The 22,463-nt window shown below is 46.5% G+C and overlaps 7 protein-coding genes across 7 annotated transcripts; 3 read left to right on the top strand and 4 right to left on the bottom strand.

Annotated features, from left to right (window-relative positions):
- Window positions 1-1,551: 1,551 nt before the first annotated feature.
- Window positions 1,552-2,388, top strand: N7537_008700 (uncharacterized protein; the record flags this gene model as incomplete). Its single annotated transcript, XM_056899754.1, has 1 exon — window positions 1,552-2,388. One exon carries the CDS (start codon window positions 1,552-1,554, stop codon window positions 2,386-2,388), a length of 837 nt encoding a protein of 278 aa, XP_056751830.1.
- A 1,769-nt stretch (window positions 2,389-4,157) lies between these two features.
- N7537_008699 (SGNH/GDSL hydrolase family protein) lies at window positions 4,158-5,133 on the top strand (the record flags this gene model as incomplete). Its single annotated transcript, XM_056899753.1, has 4 exons — window positions 4,158-4,260; window positions 4,336-4,445; window positions 4,540-4,918; window positions 4,973-5,133. 4 exons carry the CDS (start codon window positions 4,158-4,160, stop codon window positions 5,131-5,133), a joined length of 753 nt encoding a protein of 250 aa, XP_056751829.1.
- A 746-nt stretch (window positions 5,134-5,879) lies between these two features.
- N7537_008698 (uncharacterized protein) lies at window positions 5,880-7,682 on the top strand (the record flags this gene model as incomplete). The annotated part of the gene is made up of 5 exons (XM_056899752.1): window positions 5,880-6,051; window positions 6,119-6,526; window positions 6,592-7,379; window positions 7,441-7,495; window positions 7,555-7,682. The coding sequence occupies 5 exons, from the start codon at window positions 5,880-5,882 to the stop codon at window positions 7,680-7,682; spliced, it is 1,551 nt and encodes a 516-aa protein (XP_056751828.1).
- Window positions 7,683-9,811: 2,129 nt separating this feature from the next.
- On the bottom strand, window positions 9,812-10,240 carry N7537_008697 (uncharacterized protein; the record flags this gene model as incomplete). Its single annotated transcript, XM_056899751.1, has 1 exon — window positions 9,812-10,240. One exon carries the CDS (start codon window positions 10,238-10,240, stop codon window positions 9,812-9,814), a length of 429 nt encoding a protein of 142 aa, XP_056751827.1.
- Window positions 10,241-14,241: 4,001 nt separating this feature from the next.
- N7537_008696 (caffeine resistance protein) lies at window positions 14,242-14,634 on the bottom strand (the record flags this gene model as incomplete). The annotated part of the gene is made up of 1 exon (XM_056899750.1): window positions 14,242-14,634. The coding sequence occupies one exon, from the start codon at window positions 14,632-14,634 to the stop codon at window positions 14,242-14,244; it is 393 nt and encodes a 130-aa protein (XP_056751826.1).
- Window positions 14,635-14,942: 308 nt separating this feature from the next.
- Window positions 14,943-15,820, bottom strand: N7537_008695 (uncharacterized protein; the record flags this gene model as incomplete). The annotated part of the gene is made up of 2 exons (XM_056899749.1): window positions 14,943-15,519; window positions 15,606-15,820. Coding segments are annotated over 2 exons (792 nt in total), but the record flags the coding sequence as incomplete, so codon positions are not given.
- A 1,018-nt stretch (window positions 15,821-16,838) lies between these two features.
- N7537_008694 (uncharacterized protein) lies at window positions 16,839-21,712 on the bottom strand (the record flags this gene model as incomplete). Its single annotated transcript, XM_056899748.1, has 9 exons — window positions 16,839-17,393; window positions 17,451-18,457; window positions 18,601-18,695; window positions 18,751-18,867; window positions 18,924-20,612; window positions 20,660-20,957; window positions 21,013-21,153; window positions 21,209-21,313; window positions 21,385-21,712. The coding sequence occupies 9 exons, from the start codon at window positions 21,710-21,712 to the stop codon at window positions 16,839-16,841; spliced, it is 4,335 nt and encodes a 1,444-aa protein (XP_056751824.1).
- Window positions 21,713-22,463: the final 751 nt, after the last annotated feature.

The raw sequence follows: 22,463 nt of genomic DNA, 5'->3' as shown, positions 1-22,463 counted from the left end.
ATATGATTAGGATATCCTGCTGCATTTATGATTATTCTTCATACTTCGGAGCGGTAACCCCCGAACTCCGACCTCGGCACCCTAAAACATCGGGCCGCCACTTTGATGGTCGAATACCAAGTCTGAATACATAACGTTAGTTCACTACCGAATGGCCACCACCCCCGAGTGGCCACCCTAAAACACCATAGTAAATGCGATATTTTACAACCTTATATCTCAGCAACCATATTATTATTTGATTTCATTGTTATTCGATAGCTATCGATAAGAGTTATTAATACTTTATATCAATTCTAAAGAAACCTAAAGCCTATATTATCACTATCTTAAAAAATACCGAAAATTACGTTAACAGATACTAGAAATATATATATCTCAATCATAAAGTCATATATACTCCTAAAATTCCGTATAGAGGCTATATATCACCTAAAAAGAATTAAGCTATTAAGAAATAGCCATATAGAGTACCGTTGTCAAGATATCAAGTTGTAATCTATCGCTTTTATTATGGTGTTTTAGGGTAGCCGCTCGGTGGTGAAATACGTTAGTAGAAACCAGGTAATATACCGGAAACATCATGTGACAAGGTACTATACAAAAGTATATATTATAGTTAGTCATCGAGGTCCGCACAGATTGTTGAAATAGCGGGTTTTGTCATTTTAGTTAGTTAGAGTCTTCAACATTGGTCATCTATACCATACATTGTTCGTACACCAGCTTTCTGTCAATTACAACTAGAATATGAGGACCTATGAAAATGGCGCCGAAAGTGACCACATTTGGCGCCAGAAACGGCCGTCTTTCCACCTGTAACTTTGGAGGGCGAGCCGGCGCTTCACCGCCCACCGTCCAGTACCATCGCTATTTTGCACCCACCTAGCGCCGTTAGTCATCATCTTCCGGCTAACACCAGGTAGTGTGTTAGTGAAAAGGTGACACGATTATCCTAAATATCTTGCCATCTATCAGGCAAGCCATCATTTGCCATCTCTCATATTTGGCCAAAGGGAATATTGGGCGTTAGAAACAATGTATCAAATAGTGATTGGCCAACGAACAGTTCAAACAGCCGTCATAACCTTAAGTTTATTATAGTAAAACTTTTAGCCTCGGACAAATCCGCCTACCATACAAACCATGCTCCACAAGGCAGCACGATAATTTGGAATCCGCCTAGGCCACCGAACAGGTAGAGGCGTGTGTACAACATAAAGTTTTGTGGAAATGTAGTGCGTAAAAACGATTCTCCGAAGTCGATGATCTTGACCGATTAGTCAGCTTCCAAGAATATTTCCGACATGAGGTGGGCCTGCCGATATATCCAGGTATGCTAGGCTTTCGTCTTTTCCATCTCTCCTTCGGACATAGCCAATTTCTGGTTTTCCTAGCATCTCAGTAAACTCTTCTTGGGCTAAATTATCCCCACGTTTTGGAAAATTCAACTGGCTATTTCAAGCTCCCGAGAGCGCAATTAGGCGTGGGCCGCACGACAGCTGGGGAAGCTCAAGTCAAAGCTCCGGGTAGAACTACGCGGCTCATCTCATGGCTTTCTCACTACTACTTACGGCATTTGAACCCTACGTTGATATCCCATTCAACGTATGGCTTACCATTATCCTCATCCTCACCTATGGGTGTGCTCTTCGAAACCCGGGCCTGCTTTTGCTCATCGTCCTTGGGGTCAGCGCGACTATATTCGTATTTAACACAACTGCTACTCTCGGCGAAATGACCAAAACCATGTGTTTGCTTCCCTTAGGCCTCGGCTCTGTCTTAACATTCCTCGTTGCGGATCGGTCTTTGCAGGCGAGGTTTCTACCCGCCTTTACGACCTATGTTAATTTTGCGGTGTACGCAAACATTGGCATGATGGTCGGGACTCCTACGGGCGGCACCCTTCGGGGAATGTGCAGCAAAATCACTTGCGTTGCCCTCTTCATTTGGATCGTCCAAAAAGGACACCGTGTTGGATGGAAGACAGTCAGAGTTCACGACAACTTGTTCGTCTTCACTGCCGTCAGCAAATCGTGGATATTTGCACACGCATGCTATCGATTTGTTCTCTTGACTTTGCCGTGCTTTGGGTCTGGACGCCGGCATCGCCTTCTAGAGTTGTACTCTCTCACTTTAACATTTGCCCTGTCGTCGACTTCAAAACTTCCATTCGAGTATTTCTTTGGAATGGCCGATACATTGGTTGTTCCGGCAATTGCAGGATGGTCGGCAATTGCAACAATGTTCAATCTAATACCGCGCGATACGGTAAACGACGACTTACTCTCGAGTCGTATCGGGACTGGTGCAGATGCATTTCTGAGCGCGGTGTCACTGGCTGTTGCCGCCTTTGCTTGTTTTAAGATAGCTAGCGCTCCGCGATGAGGTTCGTGAGAATGATGGACTCATCTATTGATGAATTTGTAAAATTTTCTATAGTTTGACACTTTCTCTGGTGGGGCCATTTAGTTAAGATAAGCTATGCACGACAAAGTGGATTGCCGGATCAGTTTGTGCGTCTGGTTGGTCTTTCGTTGATTCTTGCCAGTGTACAAAGAAAGAGTGAGAGGAATGCTCTTTTGAAACTTGGCCCTACTTCCTCGCAACGGCGATGTAGCCTCTGACCACATCTGTTCTGCACCACCAATCGAACATCCTCGCTGCGTACTGAAAGTGACCAATTGACAAGCCATGCCGTTCCACTTCAGGTTCCGTTCTCTAAAAAGTTGCGGATCTCAATGATTTCTCGTGCGTAGCCGGCCGTGACAAGTCGTTCCCGATACTCTTGAATTGTGACCCAATTCGCGAACGGACTCTGGCCAGGGAAAGCCATCAATTCGAGGTTAATGCACTGCCCCACGGGCGGGTTCTCTAAGCTCCTTAACGACAAGAAGAGCTCTACACGTTCCAGCACGGGAAAACTTATTAAAAACCTCGAGTCTCAGCTCCTCAATCTTTGCCTTGTGCTGCTTTCTTATGGTAGCAACTGAGCTAGGCACCAAAACCTACCTCGAAATGATCCTGAAACTTCGAGACTGGTGGGATCAATTAAGCATCCAAAGGCGTTAGCCGATATAGCACGCGTGACTTGCGAAATAGAAGGTCTCGAATATGTGGTGACTGGTGAGATACCGAGCATACGTTCTAATGAACATTAATTTACACTATTGCACAGGTAATATCCTAGAGGACCATGGAATCCAGGTCAGTGAACGTCCAACAAATCCTTCGAAATGCTCACTTTTACTGTATCGCGATGAGATACCAATGCTCCAAGTCAGCCTCCCAAGCGAGGCACCATAGCAAGCCATCGGCCTTAGCACTAGTCATCTTGTCAATTTCCTTTTGACTTACGAAAGATTGAGCAACCGGAAAGCCATCGTGAGCTTGTTGCAACAGTACGAACTAAGCTGCCCGATTCTGAGTGTGAGCAAGGCAGAATCTCTTTTCGTCTCTATGATCTGTCGTTGTTCGGCACATATTCGTCGCAAAAGATACCAAGCTTCCAGCTAGATCAGGTGTGCCGAGCGATCGGCGATCCAAGGCTAACGGAAATCATCTGCTCTAACATGTATTCCTCTTTAGGGTCAAGTCGCAACTCTCAATGTATGATGATGGACCTCAGGCCCATTTCTATGCATAACTACAGTCTTGGCGTTCATAAACCTACCGATTAATGTCCTATTTTTTACGCATGTTCTGGTCTGTAAGCTTACCACGGAAGATCTCGGCCCGAAGCCCAATTCAGGCATTCAGCTTTGACAGAGTATCAATATGCAGGGATATATATCTTATAAAGTAGGTACATCTTTCTATTCAAGTACTACGGATTTTGCGCGCGGGTGATAGCCTAAGGCCGCCGAATAGTTAATATGGAGCGAAGCTTTTAATGCTAATGTAAATACTATAGTGGCACACTTTCATTAGGCACGTAGAAATTCCGGGCCCGTGTCGAAACGGGAGTTTACTGTATTCTTGGAACCCGCTTGTGGAAGAGTGCGTTAACACAGAGTTTCCGTGCCGTCTCCAAATGGGCATAGCGTTAGAATCATCCTATTTCAATCAACAAGGTCGCTTTATTTTATCAAGAAACTAACTCATGCTCTATCGGCATTTGCATGCTTGGAGCGGATTTTTCCGTTGATTTTATTAAAATGGCCCTTGCCTTTGACAAAGTGGTGCTATTTGGCGACTCTATTACTCAGCTCGCGTACGATCAAGGATGCGGGTTCTGCTTTGGACCAGCAATGCAAAATGGTAACTATTTCTGCTTGATATTTGCGATTTAGGCAAAGAGGGTAGTTTCATGCAGTTACCTGACATGGTTAACAGCATACTGTCGCAAATTTGATGTAATCCAACGCGGGTTCGGAGGCTATAACTCCGACCATGCTGCTACTATTATCAAACGCCTTGTCGACCAGGAGACGGCCGTGAAATCCGTTATTAAACTTATGGCAAGTACTTCATTTCGGAGCTAATGTTTCTTGTTCGCCCTTTCAAAGGACGTTCTAGACTAATAGTATAATTTCCTAGATTGTTTTCTTCGGCACAAATGACTCCATCGTCCCTGAATCGGCGAACCACGTCCCTCTAGCAAGATACAAAGAGAATCTTAGGCAAATCGTCGCCACAATCGAGCAAGCTGGTGCTAAAGTTGTTCTCGTTGGGCCAGGCCCCTTTAACCATCACCAGTTCGTGGCGGCGAATGGAAAGGATTTCTTCTGTGATCGGACTACCCTTCGTGCGCGTGCATACTGTGACGCGGCCATGGAGGTTGGCGTAGAGTTGAACGTCCCAACAGTTCCGCTCTGGTATCTCGTAATGGAAGAATTGGGCTGGAAGGAGGGTAATGCGATCTATGGTCTAGCGGAACTTCCTGCTGACAATCCCCTAAACGAGTACCTGAGCGATGGTCAGTTAAAAAATATTATTCCCTCAGGCATCACACAGACTGACAGATCTATAGGAGTGCACTATCTTGGTAAGGCCTACAAAGTCGAATTTACAAATGTGATCAAGGCCATCAAGGAGTTCTATCCCGAGCTCGATCCCGACCGCATCCCCGAGAAATTACCAGCGTGGGACGCGATCACATCCCTGGATGTGCTGTATGAAGCTATAGCATAGAGATTGTAATACAAATATAGCAGAACAGAGGACTAAGTAAATTTGCTAGTAATATGTGGCGCCTAGTACTCACTCTTCCTAGACAGTTCTAGACAAGGCTCCTAAACCATTGGAAAATTACTCTTTCACAGCTTTTTTGTTGCCTCTAAACTCCCCCAGTCGTTGCAGTCTCTTATAGCTTCAAGCTACGAGTAACATTCTATCCTCGATACCGAAGCGAGCTATAGAGGAAAGCCAGCATTTTCTGCTGAATTAGAGCTCCATGTTTCCGGAAAATTGAGGTTGGCATTCCCTACTACGAATAAGCATATTTCCGATATTCTTCCGTGTGCAGAATGGCATAGCGTGTGCGCTCGTTGGCTCTCAACCACATAACCCCTATATTTACGACCCCATTCCCCACACTCCCCAGAAAACCGAATTTGGATGGGAGGAGCGGAGAACGGCATCCCGAGGCTATGAATTTTTTATTAAAGTCCGGTTTTCTTCCGTGTGGAAAACAGCATAGCGCCTGCGATGATTGGTTCGCAACCACATAACCCCAACATATACAACGCCATTTCGCCACATTCTCCGGAAAACTGAATTGGGATGAAAGAGGCGGAGAACACCATCCGGAGACTATATAGCACGTTTATTAAATTCCCCACACAATCCTCTCCCCGCAAAAAGATCTTCTTAGCTGTAAGCACCTGAGAAGCTCTGCCTTCGCTATTTACACGAAGCCTGTGAATCTTGTCACAACCATGGAGACCACAAAGAACGAGAAAGATCTGGCGATAATAGCAAGCTCTGGCCATGTCGAAGACAGCGCTGTATTAACCGCTAATGTTAACGATGTCCTTGTGCAAGAGAGGCTCTCTGGATGGTCATGGACAGCTTTTCGTCTATACGGAGTTATCGCTATCACAACCCTGAGTAAGGAATCCAGAGATACATGCGGAGCTATTGAGAGAGAGAGAGATCCCATTGCTGATGAGAATAGACTGCACGATGAATGGGTTTGACGGAACCTTGATGTCGTCCCTTAACGCAATGAAACCATTCCACCACCAATTTGGAACGAAGATGGATGGAGGCGGTACTGGCATCTTGTTTGCTATTTACGCAATTGGAAATCTGGTTGGAGCGGTTGCAGCGGCTCCGGCCTCGGATATTCTCGGCCGGCGATTTGGAATGTGCATCGGCTCGTTCTTCGTCATTTTGGGCGCGGTCTTGGAAGCTACAGCCAGCAATGTTGGCCAGTTCATGGGCGGTCGGTTCCTAATTGGATTCGGCGTCTCGATCTCGAATACTGCTGGGCCGACGTACCTAGTGGAAGTTGTTTTGCCGCAGTGGCGCGGCGCTCTTGGTGGTCTATATAACGTGGTGGGGTACTACTCAGGAGCTTTAGGTGAGTTGCGAACTGGTTGCGACTGGTCTTTTATTATTTCCTGTGATTAATACTCATCGAGTTAGCTTGCACGTGGATTGCCTACGGGACCGGCTTCTTATCCACAAACTGGTCATGGCGCATTCCAGTCCTGGTCCAAATTGTACCAGCGGGGATCGTTCTCCTAACTGCATATATGCTGCCCGAAAGCCCTCGGTGGTTGTGGTCGAAGGATAAGAAGGATGAAGCGCGTGCTGTGCTGATCAAGTATCATGGCGCCGGCGATCCTCATTCAGCCTTGGTTGCATTTGAGTGCGTCGAAATCGAAGAACAGCTCCGCCAGGAGATTGAATCCGGAAATCACATATGGTGGGACTTCCGGGCTCTGTTTATCGGCAGGGCCATGTGGTATCGACTCTGGATAATATTTTTGGTTTGTGTCTTCTCACAGTTCGTCGGAGGGTCTGTGATCAGTTACTATATGCCTGTCATGTTGCAAAATGCAGGAATTACAGACTCACACAAACAGCTTCTTCTGAATGCTCTGAACATCGTCTTTGGTTTTGTGAGTGGCATTGTCGGGAGCTTCTTTGTTGAACAGCTGGGTCGTCGTACCCTGTTCCTTTGGGGGACATTCCTGACCGGCCTGGTCTACATCCCAATCAACGTGATTGCGTCATTTAATGCAGACCACATCACGCAGAGCATGGGCTATGGATTTATTGCCTGCATTTTCCTCTACGGTATTATTTATTCCTTCTGTTGGACGACGCTCCAGGCCCTGTACCCTGCGGAAATTCTTCCGACGAGTGTTCGCGCCAAGGGACTTGCCTTTCAAGGCCTGGTATCCGGCGGCGCATCGTTTATCAACATGGTGAGAGAAACAAAATTCTTGTCAAGTCTTATGCTTGGGAAATGATGCTGACCTAGTGTAGTACGCTACGCCAGTTGGCATGGACACTATCGGGTGGAAGATGTACACAATCTTCTGTAAGTTGAAATTCACTATCCCCCAATGTTACGGGCTGATCTCTCATAATTATCGGTAGTGGTTTTCCATTTCGTCGAATATCTTGCAATGTTCTTTACTCTACCCGAGACCAAAGGCCGAACCCTTGAAGAGATCGAAGAGGTGTTCGAGGCTGGTAATGTTGTCAAAGCATCATTGCGAAAGTAACCCGAAAAGAGAGACTTCAAGGGTGACGTCCCGAAGCGGAGTGTTTCTGGATAATCAATCAATCAATCAATCAATCAATCAAATTTCAATTAACCTGTTGTAGTCCAAGTAGTTGTGTATGACTATGAAGGCGCTTCATCCAACTGCCGAGCCGGGATCTCTCCTAGAGAGTATATATATAGACGCCAATTTGTAAAGAGTGCGGAATCAGCCTATTCTTATAGCCAATAGAACCCATAAGACCTATAAACCCAATCCTAACCTATATATAAGAAATTAACATATAATGACTATATAGAATATACCCTCTATCTTCCACCTCTATGATTACATAGTATGGGGACACCTATATATATACCACTACAGTTGAACTGAGTTCTATAAATCAAATTGGCTATGAATCTTTGGCTTAATGGGTAAAAGGCCGGAGTAGTGACCGGCTTGTGATCTCAGAAGCCCTTATTTTAGAAGAGGCTCTTATAAGGGATCTTAAGGGAGTACTAGTACTTATATATTAGTCTATATTTTAGCTTACACTTTAGCTTTTACTTTTAACCGTATATCGGTATTACGGTACAGATAGTGTCTTTTAACTTCGCCGGAGCGGAACCTAGAATAGAGCTAGTCTAGAGGTAGCTAAGACCCTCTAGGGTCTACTTCGCGCTAGCGCTCTATATAGATCTATAAGGCTACAGCGAGCCTATTGTTATAGTGCCCTATAACCTACCTTCGACGCTAGAGGGGTATAGGAAACGGGACGTAGACTAGCCCCGCCGTACTAACGGGCTGCCGCCGATAGACTAGGAGTACTAGGGTAACCGGAGAGAGGGGTAAACGGATATGACAGAAATCTGGTATACGAACAATGTATGGTATAGATGACCAATGTTGAAGACTCTAACTAACTAAAATGACAAAACCCGCTATTTCAACAATCTGTGCGGACATTGATGACTAGACCTTGCTAACTCCCACGGGACCAAAATTTTTTGGTCCCATTACCCCGTCACTCCCATGGGAGTCCCACGGGGGTGATAGGACTCCTATATAGTCCCACGCTAGTATAATTTTGCCAAGGATTTCCTATTTCGGCTACATAAAGTTACTAAGTAATCAGGTAAATTATTTAATTATCGAAGGGATTTACTACATAACTTGTATAAGTCACGTTTTTCTATATGTTTGCACTGTTTATAGTCCTATAGGAGTCCCGCCAAGCTCCCACGGGACAGGACTAGTATATTGGTCCCGCTGCTTGGCACTCCCGTGGGACCATATGGGACTCCTATATGGTCCTATGAGACTACTCCCACGGGAGTAAATGTGGGAGTTGGCAAGGTCTAGAGATGACTAACTGTAATATGCACTTTTATATGGTATGTTTGGTACCCAATGTCATATGATGTTTCCGGTATAATACCTGGTTTCTACCATGCATTCGGACTTGGTATTCGACAATAGTACCTATATTAGTAGTTACCTTTCCTTCTTAGATCGCTTATAGTTCTTTATGTATCGTCTATAGGTAGTACTATTTCTTATATAGTATCCTAATTTCTTATATATAGAGTAGAGATTCTTCTAGAGATACTTATTTTACTCGTCCTGAGTAGCGTCTAGCTCTATTAGCCTTAAGCTATATAGATTAGGATCTTAGAGTATCTAGTTTCGGCGCTTATTACTAAATCGGCAAAATCTAAAGTCTAACCCTTCTTCTACTAGTCTATCTCTCGTCGCTTATATAGTCGTATCTACTATGTATCCGGACTTTGTATTCGACAGTTTGTATCAAAATAGGGTAATGACTATAGGCACCGTGATTTTCCTAATGGCACCACGCTAATCCTATTATAGGAAGGGTCACTCTTGGCAGTCAGTTTTCAATACGAGTGCCATTTTCTATGGTATCGCCTTAGTAAAAACTTCAGCCCCCGAAACCTCCCCAACCACATGGTAAATCTAGGATTGGCCCTATGTTGATCCCCCCGTCTCCCCCTATTTCTCTTGATCTGCCTCCACACAAGAGTGACAGTACCTATAATGGGATTAGCGTGGTGCCATTAGCAAAATCGCGGTGCGTATAGTCATTACCAAAAATACGTACCACCCAAGTCGGAAAGAGTCAATCATCAACTCTCGCTGAATCTAAACAGCTGGTTGTCGCTAACAACAGGTTCGGAACATTCAAGATGATCACCAACAATAGTCCAGACGAGATTCGTCCCTTCCTCTCGGATGGTATAGTTGTGGGCCCAGGTGTCAAATTCGGGGTTAGGTTCCCCGTGTAGTTCCACGATAAAGGATGTAGGCAACTTAGTGGCCTCACACACATTCCCGACACAAGAGATATAATTATCACTCGGAATGCTCTGGAAGGTAGTACTTGGATTCCCCAAGTCTCCTCTCCATTTGCTCTCCCCTGCCCATTGATGCACTTTCACCGTGGGATCATTAGGGAACAGTACAACCGAAGCCTCTGAGCCGACTGCATAAATGCCATACTGAGCGGCAGATGCAGCGCTCGCAAAGGCTGCCGTGAGGATGGTTGAAACCTTCATGGTGTTTTGAGATAACGGGGGTCAACAAGCTGAAATTCCGAGTATGATCGTGAGAGAATATTGATGAATTCTCAGACGAAGGATTGTGGAAATTGGGATGAAAGCAAATGATGGTTGAAGTAAGCTCTTGTGGACGGGTTGTCTAGGGTATTTATGCTCAAACAAAACATATCCCCAATACGGAGTACAGAGTACATATGTCGCATTACTCCCAGGGTCTACGGTAATATGGACAAAAGTTAGCGATATAGTGGACAGGAAGCAAACGCTAGTGAAAACCTGCATTCCATTGCCACTTATCGTGTCCTCAGTCGAAGACGGTTGACTGGCTGCTCAGATGCAGCAGAAGAAAGTTTAGTAACGCATATTAGCGCACATTCTCGATCGGGCCGTCGCAGAATGACCGATCTCTGGCATGCGAAGTCTAGAGTTGCATCTCTAGATCATGTGTGGACCTGCCTGTATGCATGTCTTACGTACACATACACTGCCTGGCCATATCGGGCGGGAAGGGACGCCAATGCATGCACGCCACCAATAATCCAATACTTGGCATGGTATTATTTCAAGGACAATTAAATGCATAAAAAGGTGTAACGTGTACTAGAAATTGATGGTATTGGTATTACTGCCACAAAAAAGAGATTGTTGCGTGCATGCAGTAGCGCCCCTTCTCGCCCAAGCTGGCAATGTACTTCGTACGAAAGTGTGATATATCTAGATCATAGATCAGTGATTGCTAATTATTTATCATTCTACTCCACAATGCAGCGCGAATGAATGGCAGCAAATCTGTAGAAATATGCATGAGTAAAGACCTCATTGTTGAGGATATGTATGACGAGAGTGGAATGTTGAATGTTCTCTTGCAATTTCAAGATAGTATTAGGGAATTATTTCACAGAATCACGCTACTAAGGAATTCCCACAGAGAAGACTGTCTAGTGGGATTTATAAACTTAGAGCTAGACGACGAGGGAGAGAGGGAAAGAGAGAAGTGAGAGCTAATCTAGCTACTTAGGCGGGCTATGTCCGATATGATGTCCCAAACAAACATCGGGTATCCAACAGCCTTTGTGGCCACTTACACCTGCGTCAAGGCAATAACTAATGGTAAGGAGCCTTGGCCGTATTACCGCCCAGAAGTTTTCCTTGAGGTATTAGCTACAACACGTCCATTCCAATGTGATATACCATCTTATTTATTGCGAGTATACATTTATAGTTAGTAGCCACTTTACAACGGGTTAGAAGTAGTAGATATAGCGAATACTAAAAGTGTTCTACTTCAACTTAAGAAAGTATCTAGTAATCAACCAAACCTTTACATTCAACATCTTCACTAGAATAATAGACTAAATATTATTCTCCCCTCTACAACTCAACAAGCAGATTCAACAACACAAGTTCGCTAACAACCAGCTATACCCAGCAAAAATTTGCCTAAGGTGTTTACAAGTCCTTCAATCACCTCAGTTCTGGGGAGATGGTGTTATTCCATATCATTTCTAGACCTGACATCCGGTTACTATAGTATTCGTCGAAAGTCTATAGCCAGTGATCATATATGCGGTTCGCATGATAATATGTACCACCAAATATTGGGAAAGAGTTAATCATCAGATCTTGAAGGTTTTAAACTGCTGTGTCTCCGCACCCACCACAGCCATACCACAATCCATGGCATGAGAAAAGACGGTCCAGACGCAGTCACGCGCTGCATCTCGGATGATGAAGGTGTGACCCGAGGTATTCCCCGATGTCTCATCCTCTTTTGCGACATCCATCATATAGACCACGGACTCCGTAGAACGCTGACATGCGATCGGGTTATTGCAATTGATGTAGTCATCAGTAGCAACGCTTCGAAAGATGACGCCTTAATTTTGGTTTGAGCATAGTCCATTTCGTAGGCCTGTTGATAATGATATCGAAGCTCAGGTAGTTATTATTGGAGTTCTACATCAGCCAATTATTTTCCGAGACTGAATAGATGCCATAATGGATAGCAGATGCGGCGCTCGCAAAAGCTACCGTGAGGATAGATGAAACCTTCATGGTGGTTCCGTATCAGGTGGATTAACAGGCTGTAGTTCCGAAGATGATCATGATAGCAATATTGACGAAATTGCAAATGAAGGAGGGTTGGAGGGCTTAGAATGAAAGCAGACGCTGCTCAAATTAATGACACAAAGCTATTTATGCTCAGACAAACTATATCCTGCTCTTATATATCCAAGCGTAGCTCATAGTTAATCAGATTGACTTTACGGAGTACTCCGTATATCCTACTCCGTACGCAGTTGACTAATGATTCATATTTTTGTCTTCCGAATCTAAGACTGAAACGAACCGCAGTATTAGGAGGTCTGCATAGCTAGTAAAATCCGCATTAACTATTCCCTTGCCACTCATCGCCTCGATCGTCAAAGACAGTTAACTGGCTGCCTACATGCAAGAGAGAAATAAATGTCTCATGACTACATTACGTGACACCGAGAAGTGGGGGTGGGGTTCGACCAGTGGATAGATCACCTTGAAGATTTGAGGTTTTTAACGACTGATCATACATAAGAAAGTATAGTACGTACCCAGACAGAGAATGCTTGAAATGTTATTGTATTAGGAAAGTTAAGAATGCGCAAAATATCAGGGTACCGTATGCAGAACACACGTTATCGGTGGTCTATAGGAAGGGCTTAGTGTTTTGATGCGGGTGGCTACGCTGAATACTCTCCATCATGTATGTATCGTATCGTAAACGGTATCAAGGAATGCTTTGGTATGTTAAATATGTTGGATCTGTCTGTTGAGGATTCCCGGTTCGTGTCAATGCAAGATTAGGGCACTTCAACGGCGCTTATGCACTTCACTGCATGCAGACACCGCAGATCGGGTTTAATTGACGCATCCACGACAGTTTTTCGAACACCAGGCTTTTATGGTTCGGGGCCCGCAGATGAGCTTAGATAATTTCCTTGATAAAAATTGCTTGGTCTTGATGTAAATGGGACGACAGCCTGGGAAAACCACTTCTATGCATAAACCGCTGGTAATAAATATGTTATTCTTTAAATACATACAATTAACTAAAGAAAAAGTGCAAAGTGATATATTTGTTTATCAACTGATTGATATTGAGTATTCCTCTCGAGAATCTCTCCAATTATAACCCTCGACCCTTGCCCCATAGCTATTGGTTCTGTCGGTCGGCACGAACCATTAGAGATCTAGACTTTATTTCTATAGGGGAGTAAGGCCCCACAGCACCATTCACCCCTGACAATCGAGGAAGTGGGAACGGGAGCCCGATTGGCTACAGACATGGTCGGCGATCTCCTGTCCAATAAGCTGGCACCTACATAGATATTGTGGATATGGTGTGCTCGTCCCCACAACCACCAACGACGAGGCAAAGGAGTCACAAAGAGCACAGAAACAAAGAACGAAATTCCAACAAAAGAAAACCCCTCATTGTGTCTCAACTATCCTGCTTATCGGCTTAGTCCACAATCATACCATAATAATGTCGCGAACTGCATGTCTGCGTTTTATTTGCACCTAGTGATATATTACCACTAGGCTCATGGAACTCGCTAGTAGACTAGCACGGGGGTACAAACCCACTGTATCTCTAGGCCGCCCGTCTGACCTGTTCCTTATCATTTTATCTAGTCCCGAGGTTCTCTATGTCAATTTGTAATGAAGCCAACTGAGAAAGGGACGATACAGGGGATCTACTATGAAATGTATGGTGCTCTGGAAAATACCTTGTTTCATGGAGAAGGAAAGGACGAAATCGGCTATGGGCCCATCCACCGAGCCCATAGGGCCCATTGGGGCCCATAATGGGCCCCCATCATTAACCAAACAATACAAATTATCCATGGATGTGTGTATTACTCTCGGGCGACTTTCCTCTTATTCTTACCATCTACTAATGAACTTTTATTGAAACCATTTCTTTTCATCGTATTATCTGTCAGGTTATGTTACCTCGTTTAGGATGTAATCAGTCTCTTTGTTTCGTAGTTACCGGGGTTTAGGACTCGCACTGTAAGCTGGCGACTTACTTCGTAAGAGGCACCCAAGGATTCCTGGATCGAGGTAATTTTGGCTGAGTAGATTCCCGGCGCCGTGTAGAAACTGAGGTTGGCTATCAACAAATTGCACAGCACGAGCACCTTGAGCCACGATGGCCAGTTCCGGGGATTGTCCTCGTCCGTAGGACCGGTCCAGTCCACCAGATAGACTGCTTCTTCGGGCACAAGCTCATCCTTGGACAAGTGGATGGCGGCATCTGCGGTCGCGCGATGATGGTTGAGGCCAGTTGGCTTGTTGATGAGCAGCCTCGGGGTCCGACCAAAGCCCGTATTGCGAAGGAGAATGGCCATGGGACGTAACAACTCCGGGGTGCGTGTCGGTTATCCTAGCGGAAGGGACGGGCGATATGTAGATGTTTATGTGCGATTTTACATTCAATTCTTAATCTTAAGATATACCTAAGGAATAGCAGGGAGACCCAGTTTATTTCTTTGTTGCTATTCAGGGTTTAGCGGACCGGAGTACGACCGGGGTACAGAGCACACACATGGAGCACAAAGGAGAGACCGAGCTTGATGGGATTCATGTTCACAATCGGATTTAGTGCACGGAGATTAAGACTCAAGTCCGAAATGAATGTGAAATTACATCTACCCAATCAACTGGCTACATCGTCATGGTCCGTTGTCATGACAACATCTTGCCACTGGTCCAGTCCATCCTGGTTGCGAGCCAATGCTGCACGTATCGCCGCAACGGCATCCCGGCCTAGTGCTAGCCCTGGAGGCAGCTTACGGCCCTCGCAACGTCCTGTCTTGGTCAAAGCTTCGACGATCACTCGGGCGCCCTTAGCCGGATCCCCTGGCTGGTGGTGGTCGTACGCCGCCAGACCTGCCCGCGTAGACTCGGTGGCTATGTCCAGCTCGGCCAATCGGTTCTGCGCCACGACTTTGTGCCCACTACTCAGGAAGTTGGTACGAAAATATCCCGGCTCAATGCAGGTGGTCTCTATGCCGAACGGGGCCAGCTCCCCGCACAGAGCTTCGGTGTAGATCGCGAAGGCCGCCTTGGTGGCACAGTACAGTCCAGCAGCCGGAGTCCCAGACCATCCGCCGATGGAGCCTAGATTAGCAACGACCCCCGACCTCTGCTTGCGCATAGTGGGGAGGACAGCGCGAAGCACTCTCATTTGGCCAAACACATTGGTTGCAAACACAGCTTCGGCCTCAGGTCCCCTGTACCAAGGAAGGAGAACAGTCAGTGGTATTGAACGGAGGGCGGACCTAGGGAAAGGTCTCGGATGATTGACTATGATACTCACGAGCATTCCTCAACGGCACCCTCAAGGATATATCCGGCATTGTTCACCAGGACGTCGATGCGCCCAACAATCCAGAGGATGGACGCCACCTGCGCCTGTACGGTCTCATCGCTGCCATTGACATCCAACTGGTGGAGCACAATTTGGCCAGGTCTCTGCTGCTCGAGGTCCTTGAGCTTAACTTGTGTTCTTAGCTTGAGTAGCAATAAACATATGCTGTGGTGGAAAGACTCCCAGGGCCAACATATGAGTTCCCAGGAGTTAACGGATCTCCAGGACCATCAGCTACGTTCCTGGAATAGATGCTACGTTCAAGGTACCTTTACCAGACCTGCGCACAAATATGAGTCATTCAACGACTCCTGGAAAGGCAAGCTATAGCCCCAGGAACCGCACCTGAGGTTCCAGGAGTTGATGAGACTGTCAACAGGAACATGACTTTGGTTCCCCGAGGTGGAGGTACAAGACCCCAGAAACTACTTTGGGCTTCCTGGGGGATACTTGGCTCCTGGAAGCGGCTTCTTTGCCCCCAGAAACCGCACTGAAGCCCCTGGGAGCTACCTTGCTCCCAGGGCGAAGCAGTCATTTCAGGTCCGTCTCAAATGTAGCATCGCCCCGCTCTGAATCGTTAGAAATAGCCGCAATAATGTCATCCTCGCCAGAGTCGCTTTCCAGCTTTTTAGTCCGCTGGCGTCGAGAACGCTTATAGTCGAACTCAACGGAATTGAAGGGACGGCGAGGGTGCGGAGGCTGAGAAATGAGACTACAAGACCGCGAAATAATGAAGTGGCTGGTAGGTCACGAGTAGATGGTCGGTAACTGTTTTTTTTGGGACTGTGCACCCACGGCTGGGCGAGCAGAAATGGCAGACCAAGGAAGCACGAAGAAGAGAAGAGAACAGGCGATGGGCAGAGAAGTAGTCTCGGTGGAGGGAGAGAGAAAGCTGGGGAAACAAGGAAAATATACGGAAGAGAAAGGGGTCATGGCGGGCAGATACCATCTTGACCAGGTGCTGAGTCCCTGTACTCCAGTGTGTCAAATGCTCATTAAACTCTGAAACCGCTTGAGCCACCCGGATTCCCAATATTAAAGCAACATTTACTACAACGCCACAACTATACCTCTCAGAACTACAGAATCAAGAGGGTACTTGCAAGTTTCCTCTGATACACTGGAGTGCTGTGAAATAAGAGGCTCTTGATACACTCAAAGAGTCTCTCTTGCTCGAGCTACCTAGCTAGTATCCATTGGGTCACCATCAGAGTCGGTATCCATTGGGTCGCCGTCAGAGCCGTCACCCCAGTTCCAGTCAATATTCCATGGATGCAAGTCGTTGACAAACTTCAAGTAGTACTCAAACCGTTTGATAAGTACCGGATCTGACTGCACTGCCTCCTCAGGCGCCAGTTTCTCCTGATCTTTCGGTTGCGGTCGATTGAGGTCGCGGCCCTTCTGGGCCCATTTCTTCAGGAACTTCCTCACTTCTACCTGAGCACGTTGATGTTCGGACTCTACCCAGTCTTTCCAAAGCTCTGCAAACCCTTGTGGAATGTACACTCTGTTATACAAACCACCGACATTGACCTGTATCTCGTCGTCTTCCAAACTGCGCAGTTTCGCCTCGATTCTATGGGCTTGTTTAACCAGTATGTCCTTGATCTCCTGGACATAGTAGTACTGCCAAGCAAGAATGTGGACTTTGAGATCTTTGGAAAATTCATCCCAATCTCCTTGTTTTGCATGGTTGCCAATAACGTCCGAATGATAAAAATTGTCTCCAGAAAACCACTATAGCATCCGGTTAGTCTGAATTGGGCTGAATATACCAACATGGTCGACGCTCACTCCTTGCTTGACATTCTGGTTCAGTACACTCTCGTAGAGAACGAACTCCTCAGTATGTTCATATTTACCGGGAAACTGGCTCCCCAACTTATCATTGGCGTTCCAGCGCGCCTCCCACCAGAGTTTCATATACGCGCACCAAGTCACATCGCCGTCAATACCCGTTTGGGGATCGGGGTACACGCGAGCATTTGGATTGGGGTCGCCCCGTCTTTTGTTGGACCATTGCTGCCCAAGGTGGTTAAAGAACCTCTGCACAGTTTGGGCCTCCAGAACATGTTCACTATGGTACGATCGCCCTGTTTTGTCTGTGGGATTTGTAGGGGTTTGTGAAAGCTTCATGAGGCGCAGATTCATACAGTCTTTGGAGTCTTCCGCATCGTATGTGGCCACGTCTGGGTATTTCTTCACCAGCTCGCCCGAAGAGGGGAAGTTGCTGAATTTAATAAGATTTCCCTTTCCGAACCCTGAAAACGTCGTGGTTTGTCCCCTTTTCCCCTTTTCAGTGCAGTAGGATAGTCTCTTCTCTGCTCGTTTTTCGATATTCCCCCGTCGCATCAGGGAACTGTCTTCCTCCCCCACAAAGTCAAAGTCTTCGTACAGGGTGTTCAAGTCACAGTTATGTTCCTTATCGCCCGGGTCGGCACAATAGATTCCTTTGGTGGAGATTGCACACGTAGAAAGTGAGGCCTCCGGTATCTTGATGGTTGAGCCAGTGGTCGAACGAGGCAGCAGAGAATCGGGAGCCATCTTTCCTTCTAGGGAGCGCTGTGCCAGCATGCTGAAAGGCACGCAACCGGACCAGATTGTCTTTGGGGAGGCTGTTTTCCAGTTGTAAGAACCACTCTTCCACCCAGGCAGACCATTCTCAACGCTGAAGTTAATTCCCATCTGGCCAGTCACGTCAAATTGCAATCCCTCACTACATGATTTCGCGATGGAAGCATGATAACGAATCGAGCTTGGAGTAGTGAGACTGAGTGTTGTGTCAACGTACTTCCGTTTCCCTAGTTGCACCCCAATGTCGACTTAGTTTTCTCCCATTTTACACTATTTTCAAACGTGGACATTTGGAAAGCGTGATATTTAATATTAAAGTGCAGTTAAGAAGCTATTTACGTAAGATGTGTCTAGTTGTTTTCAGTTTCACAGCCGGTGACATAGTCAACCTTCATTTCGCAACCGTTATCAAAGACCATATGGCCACAAGCCTGATTGCAGTCATCGAAAATGTGATCGTAGGCACTTTAATTGTGAGATCAGTATTGTAAAGCATTACGGGGCATAATAGAAGACTTACGCTTGCATGGTAGTGCCCTTGACTTCGCAGCCGTCGCCCTTGATGAAGACTCCGCACCCACCCGAGGCGTGCTTGCCATCAGTATAGCATTCTCCGGTCTTTTTGCCGCTTGTGGTTCTATTAAAGAGAGGGTTAGATTCATGAAACATAATCTCAATAACCAACGAACTTACCCGTAGATATCATCGCCTCTGATATAACTCTTGGCCACATCACAGAACCCATGTAGGTTGCTGACGAAAAGATGACACATAGTCTGGCCGTGGCCACATGTACTTGCGGACTCGGATGGCTTGTATTTGTTGCTAGTGGTCGTTGTCGCCTCTGTTGATGTGCTAGACGTGCTGATGGTGGTGGGGGTGGTGGTATATAGCGAGGAGAAATCGTCGTCGATGATGCTAGCCTGACTCGTGATAGCAGCATCATCAATAGTCCGACTATAGAAGCGATACGCAGCCTTCACGGTACTATTGGAGGTGATTGTGGATGTTGTAGTGGTGGATTTGGCATCACAGGCGGTGATGGTTTGACACATGGTGGATGTTTCCGTAGTGTAACCTGAGGAGACCATAGAAGAGGAAATGTACTCTGTGCAAGTATCTGCTTCCTTGGAGTCGCAGTCATCGTCTTCCGACTCACATCCATCGCCAGTGCATTTGCCCCCATCGCAGTTTGAACCCGAGCAGCTAACTTTGCTGCAATCAGACCCGGTACATTCTCCAGTCTGGGGATCGCAGTCGGCACCGATGCAGCCAAGAGATACACAGTCTGGGCCAGTGCACTGTCCAGATCCGTTACAGTCATCGCCTTCACATCCGGTAGTGTCACAGTCGTCGCCGTCACATTCTCCTGAATCGGTGCAATCAGTACCAATGCAGCTGGTGACATGGCAGTCTGATCCGAGACATGTATGAGTAGACTCATCGCAATCGGTACCGGTGCAGCCTCTCTTAACACAAAGAGGCCCAATACATTTTCCGCCCTTGCAGTCTGGGCCGCTGCATCGGGAGTGTGATGGTGGGTCAGGGTCTTCGGGGTCCTTCCAGTTGTCGTTCGAGACTGTATCATCGCAATCCGTCAAGCAAGGCGCATCACAGAAAGATTTACACTCACTGCCACAGTTTGAAGTACAGGTAGGCGCTGGAGGTCCGCCCTGTGTCCATGTGATCACTGGCGTGGGAACATCGACAGGCAAAGAAGTTGTAGACCAGGGCCAAGGAGGAGGGAAGAAAGTGCGGTCCTCAGAGCCTGTAATAGTCACGTAACTGCCATTGATGCCACTCTGCGTCTGCGTCTGCTGGTAGCTCAGAGTGTTCCTGAATGTAAACGAATCCAGGGAGAAGCTAGGGAAGAGGGTCTTGGAACTTGAGGTGTCGTCAGTTCCGGTGATATTCCAGTTCCACCACGGAATGCTGCTGGCAGTGATGGAAGGAATCGAGAATGTGGTTGTTTGAATGGTGCGAGTGACGGTAGTTGTGACGGTTGGTTTATTCGAGACTGTCACGGTCTTGGTTGTCGTCCAGGCAACTTCGATGGGTGTCACTAAAGGTCCAACTGAAATAGTGGTTGGTGTAGACAATGAGGATGGAGCCACAATCAGATTGACTGGGGCGATAGCGGTTGCAGTATTTGAACCCTTTGGTTTGGCGACGTCCCCATCGACATAGAAGTTACCACTGCCTGAATCACTTCCATCTGTACTTGCGCCAGTCATGGATGTATCTTTGGGGTCAAGGTCATTGGGGTTCGCCGTGGTGCCAGGTCCACCCTCTTCAATGGACCATGCGAAAAGGCCCCCGAGGCACTTCTCATTAGCAAAGTCGGCCTTTTGCTTCAATGTCTTCGCGTTGTCAAATGAGACCCTAGTAATATTAGCTTATAGAACCTCGGCCTCTCTTAGCAAACATACCATTGATTTGAATCCCAAGTCATCCAGTTGACCGCAGCTTGTTCGTTATAAGTCACATCAGGATTATACTGCTTGATGACCCGCTCGATCTCGTAATCGGTCAAAATGCCAGTTGTGTTCGTGCATTTACCAGCTTTTCCACCACCTGCAGAGTCTTCGGTCTTGTCGAATGCACATCCTGGTGTATCACAGCTAGGATCCTTCAATGTGAACGAGCGCCCATAGTATCCAAGACCAAGCAGCACCTTGGAAGGATCGACATCATTGCGCCACAAGAGATCCAATCCATCCTTGATCTCTATATGATATGGTCAGTAAAGAGATTTGGTTGATTAGAAAGGAATGTTTCTTACCAGTGAGGTTGGTATGGGGGTTGATATCTGACTCTGTCCACTTTGTCTTTCCATCCCAGGTGCCGTGGATATCGTATGCCATGAAGTTGAAGTAGTCGACATATTTTGACAGTCCTCTTACATCAAACCCTTTCAGATACCCTATCAGAGGAGTCAGCAATATGTTGCAAAATGTAAATATGCCATATAAACTCACAGTAAGAAGTAGGCAAGGTTGCAGTGATGCTATAGGACCCGTCACAAGCTTCCTTCAGCTCCTTCATAAATGTCACGAAATTTTTCGTGTCCTCATCACGACCACCTGCCGATTACCATGAAAATTAGCACGCTTTCCCATATACACGCCAATCAAGAAAAAAGCTAGTTGCTTACCTCGATCTGTAGCAGCCGGGTATTCCCAGTCAATATCAATTCCATCGAAGCCGCGGTCATCCATGAAAGATATAACGGAATCAATAAATGACTTGCGCAGCCCGGAAAAGCGAACCATGTCTGAGAATGGTTCGCCTCCAAGATCCCAGCCACCAACGGAAATGAACGTCTTCAAGGAAGGTTTCTTCTTTTTGAGGTCATTCATTTGTTCAATGTATATATCGTCCAAGTCGTATATGGTCTCGATGGTCGAGTCGCCCGTGTCAATACCAGCAAAGCTATAGAACATGTGTGTCCAGGGATTGACATTAATATCTGATGGGGTCATTGTGTCGCACGCGCGCTCGTAATTCCACGCTTCGAAGTACCCTCCATAGACCTTAGAGCTAGAGGACCCCGAGCATGATGGCTGCTTCACATCATCACATCCACTCTGGCAACCTTTGCCACAGAAGTCTGAACTGGTACCACAGAAGCCGAACTCCGAGCAACAAACATTCAAAGGGCACGTTTGATTGACCACCGGAGCATATTTTCCACACTCTGCCTGAGCGTCGCAATTCGAGATACAAACGCTATCACCGCAAAATTTAGGCCCAAAGCCACAATAGCCTGCTTTGCTACAACATCCTGTGTCACACTTCTTGTCTTCGGAACAAGTGCCACTGGTGCCTTTAGCGCCCAGCACTAAATCGCAGAATAACGGTAACAAGGCCAAAGCCTTGACCGTAGAAAGGATATTCATCCTTATGCAAAACGAAACAAAAGAAGGAGCGTGAAAATGAACGTGGAATCGATTCAAAAGAATGTGAGGAGATTCATGCAGGACAGAGAAATGCCCGGCACGATCTATATAAGTTACTTCAAACCGAGTATGTAACGGACTCCATATCAATTCAACAACATTTCGCCTGTAATTCAATTACGGTATCAGACTGGAAATCTCAATACCGGACCCTCAGCGGAATCTTTCTCGTTGCAGCCTCACGGCCCACGCCTGTGACGATCATTATGTGCTCTATGTACATTGGCCATGCCCCTGCATTAGCTTCGGTCAAGCTCTAGAAATTAGTCAGGCA

This window comes from Penicillium hordei, assembly GCF_028827395.1.
Source record: "Penicillium hordei strain IBT 12815 chromosome Unknown utg000004l_segment0_segment0, whole genome shotgun sequence".
Taxonomy (NCBI): domain Eukaryota; kingdom Fungi; phylum Ascomycota; class Eurotiomycetes; order Eurotiales; family Aspergillaceae; genus Penicillium; species Penicillium hordei.
Note: the sequence above shows the minus strand (reverse complement) of the source record. Positions and strands in the feature narration are given on the sequence as shown.